At 33.4% G+C, this 3,079-nt stretch overlaps 1 protein-coding gene across 4 annotated transcripts in view; it reads left to right on the top strand.

Moving 5' to 3' along the window:
* Positions 1 to 2,506, top strand: part of LOC107700099 (AN1-type zinc finger protein 5-like) — a 15,909-nt gene extending 13,403 nt beyond the window's left edge. For all 4 annotated transcript variants that reach the window (XM_016501644.1, XM_016501626.1, XM_016501636.1 and 1 more), the window contains exons 5-6: positions 2,123 to 2,230; positions 2,347 to 2,506. In XM_016501644.1, the coding sequence (XP_016357130.1) occupies positions 2,123 to 2,230; positions 2,347 to 2,447 (209 nt within the window). In that variant the 3' untranslated portion in view covers positions 2,448 to 2,506. The remainder of the gene's footprint in view (positions 1 to 2,122; positions 2,231 to 2,346) is intronic.
* Positions 2,507 to 3,079: the final 573 nt, after the last annotated feature.

Below are 3,079 nucleotides of genomic sequence, written 5' to 3'. Positions count from 1 at the left end.
TGTCCACATTCTATTGATTTGTGCTTACTGGAGAAAGTGCAATACCTGAAATTCAAAAGTAAATTTCTCAAATGACAACAAACATTACGATTATCATTTTTGAGAAAAAAAATAATTTTTTATCAGTTTAACCATTATACAGAATGACGAAAATGTGACTAATATTTCATTGACTAAAAAACTTGACTAAAATGCTAATACATTTCATTGAATAAACAAAAACAGGACAAGTTTGTCTAAATATGATAACTAAAATGTACATTTGAGTAAGACTAAGACTAAATTAAAAATCGCTGCCAAAATTAATACTGCTGTACGGTTAATTAATAATAATCTTATTGCTAAAATGTCAAGTTTTCATTGACTAAAACTAGACTAAAATACTTTACATTTTCTTGGACTAAAACTAGACTAAAATGTTGAGACTTTTAGTCGACTAAAACTAAATAGGATAAGGTTGACTAAATATGATAAAAACTAACAAGGACATTTTAGCCCGAGACTAAGACTAAAATGAAAATAGCTGACAAAATGAACACTATGTAATACTATGGTTGTCATTGGATAAGAAATCTTTTAAGCCTGATTCTTTACTGCTCAGTTCAAATAGTTAGAATGACATACAAATACCTAAAATGAGTTAATATGTACTGTACTGGTAATATAGTTTTATATAATTATTTCACAAATGCATATAGATAATTAAAATCTTTAAAAAAATCCTTATAGATTCTAAAAAGTTTTGGTAACACTTTACAATAAGGTCTCATTTGTTAACATTTGTTAATGCATTAACTAACATGAACTAACAATAAACAATATATTTTTACAGCATTTATTAATCTCTTTTAATGTTACTTAATAAAAATGTTCATGTTAATTCATAGTACATTAACTAATGTTAACATACAACTTTAAATTTTAATTTATCAGTAAGTTTTGAACTTAATATTAACTAACATTAATAAATGCTATATAATTATTGTTCATGTTAACTAATATAGTTAATGAATGTTAACAAATGACACCTTATTATAAAGTGTTACCAAAGTTTTATATATTGTTTTCTGTGTGTGCGTGTGTTTCACACTCTTGATGTTATAGTGTAACCCTTTTATTGCTGTATCCCTTAAAACCAGACTGCCAGAGGGTTACTGTAAATGCATGTGCCCGCTGTGCACTGTTTTCCTGATGCCACCAGGGTGGCGGTTGCACTGGCTTGGGCCCATCATCGCTGCTTGCATCCAACAAGCATCCAGTTATCATCCAGCATCCAGTGTAGACAGAATCGCCGATTATAAGGGGTTCTGTTGTCTATAGTCGCGTTGCGCCACTCGCGTCCAGTGTAAACACAGAGTAAAATTAGCAAAGAGCTCCAGATCGTGTCAGTGAAATGCTGTTTGTTTGTTTGCTTTAATTTGCTACGGATTTGCAACAAGACAGTATGATGCAGGCTTTTCAGAGAGACTGAAAGTAAATGATGATGCAGTGCTGAGTCTGACTAGAGTGGATCCAACAGTAATGTCGCAACACATAAGTGTGAGTAAACGTGTTTTTACCACTATTTCATTGCCTGTTCCAGACCGTTTGATATATACTGAGTATTTATAAGTTTTTAACCCAAATGACCCATGTTGCATTCAGACTGCATCACCGCAGCGTCCATCTGTTATTTTAATAAGCGAAACTGTTAGTCATTCATTCATAGCAGTGGGCGTTCACTTGCGAGTCTTGAATGTGCCCCGCCTATAAAAACAGACCTCTTCTGCAGAGAGGCTCAAAAACAGGATAGAAAATAGCCTATTACTTCTAAATTATGATGTTTTTTTTAATGTAAAATCACACTAACATTATAAGTGAACCTCAGAGAATGTTATAAAAAAAATAAAAAAATACAAATAAAATGCAGTTCATGACCCCTTTGAAAGAAGAAACAAACCTTGAAAAACTCGAACAACTCCAAACAAAAGACCTCCATTCAGTTCTCTTTATGCGAAGACATGAATACTGATGATTAATTAAATCATTGATCTGAGTGTCAGAGTATCATGTAGCCTCAGAAGCTTGGAAGTTTGTGTTTTAGAAATGAGTTTTCAAAGGCTGACCATGTCTGTAATCACAGGGCCAGTAGGGGAAGCTGCACAGGCTTCTTCAGACGGAGATCAGACTCCTGACAAGAACAAAAAGAAGAATCGATGCTTCGCTTGTAGGAAAAAAGTTGGCCTCACGGGTAAGAACCAAGGGAAGAGCTTTTTGTTCTTGAATGAGGGCTGGGACACACTTTTAGCAGACTTCAAATCTTACAGTATACAGCTTTACTGCAAATCTGTTTATTTTCCTTTTTAGTTGAGAGAGTCAGCAGATGGTCTCCTTCTAGGTTTTGTATTCCAGCTCAAATATTCACTTTTGTGCAGTCTTATTACCATTCCCTATGTTTACACATATAAAACATTTGCATCCATGCAAACATATTGATAATAATAAGAAATGTTTCTTGAGCACCAAATCAGCACATTGGATTGATTTCTGAATGATCATGTGACATTGAAGACTGGAGTAATGGGTGCTGAAAATTCAGCTTTGCCATCAAAGAAACAAGTTACATTTTATATATATATATATACATTTATAAAAAAATATATATAAGTTGTTATAATGTGGTCAGCGCAGACTTTTAAACAGGCAGGTGAAACACCATCTGGGCCTGAAGCTTTCCTATATAAAGTATAATAATGTAATATAATGATTTTTACTGTATTCTTGATCAAATAAAATGCAGCCGTGATGAGTATGAGACATTTGCAAAAACATAAAACTTACCAACCCCATTGTATAAAGATCCAATTTTGGACGGGTATGCTTAAGGAGCTTGAGAAAATATTCTGCTGCTCACTACAGCTAGGACCAAAAGCATGTCTGTTAGGTACAAGTCAAAAATTCCCCTTTAAATTCCAAGGAGCCCATCTTCTTCAAGTACTATTACACTGTGAACGCAAATGTATGCTTGTATGTTGCATAACAGACCAAATTCCCTCAATTACTCAGTGGATAAATATAGCTAAAGCTCTTATTCCCTTTG

Source organism: Sinocyclocheilus anshuiensis, unplaced genomic scaffold (genome assembly GCF_001515605.1).
Source record: "Sinocyclocheilus anshuiensis isolate Anshui unplaced genomic scaffold, SAMN03320099.WGS_v1.1 scaffold477, whole genome shotgun sequence".
In the NCBI taxonomy this organism is placed as follows: Eukaryota; Metazoa; Chordata; class Actinopteri; order Cypriniformes; family Cyprinidae; genus Sinocyclocheilus; species Sinocyclocheilus anshuiensis.
Note: the sequence above shows the minus strand (reverse complement) of the source record. Positions and strands in the feature narration are given on the sequence as shown.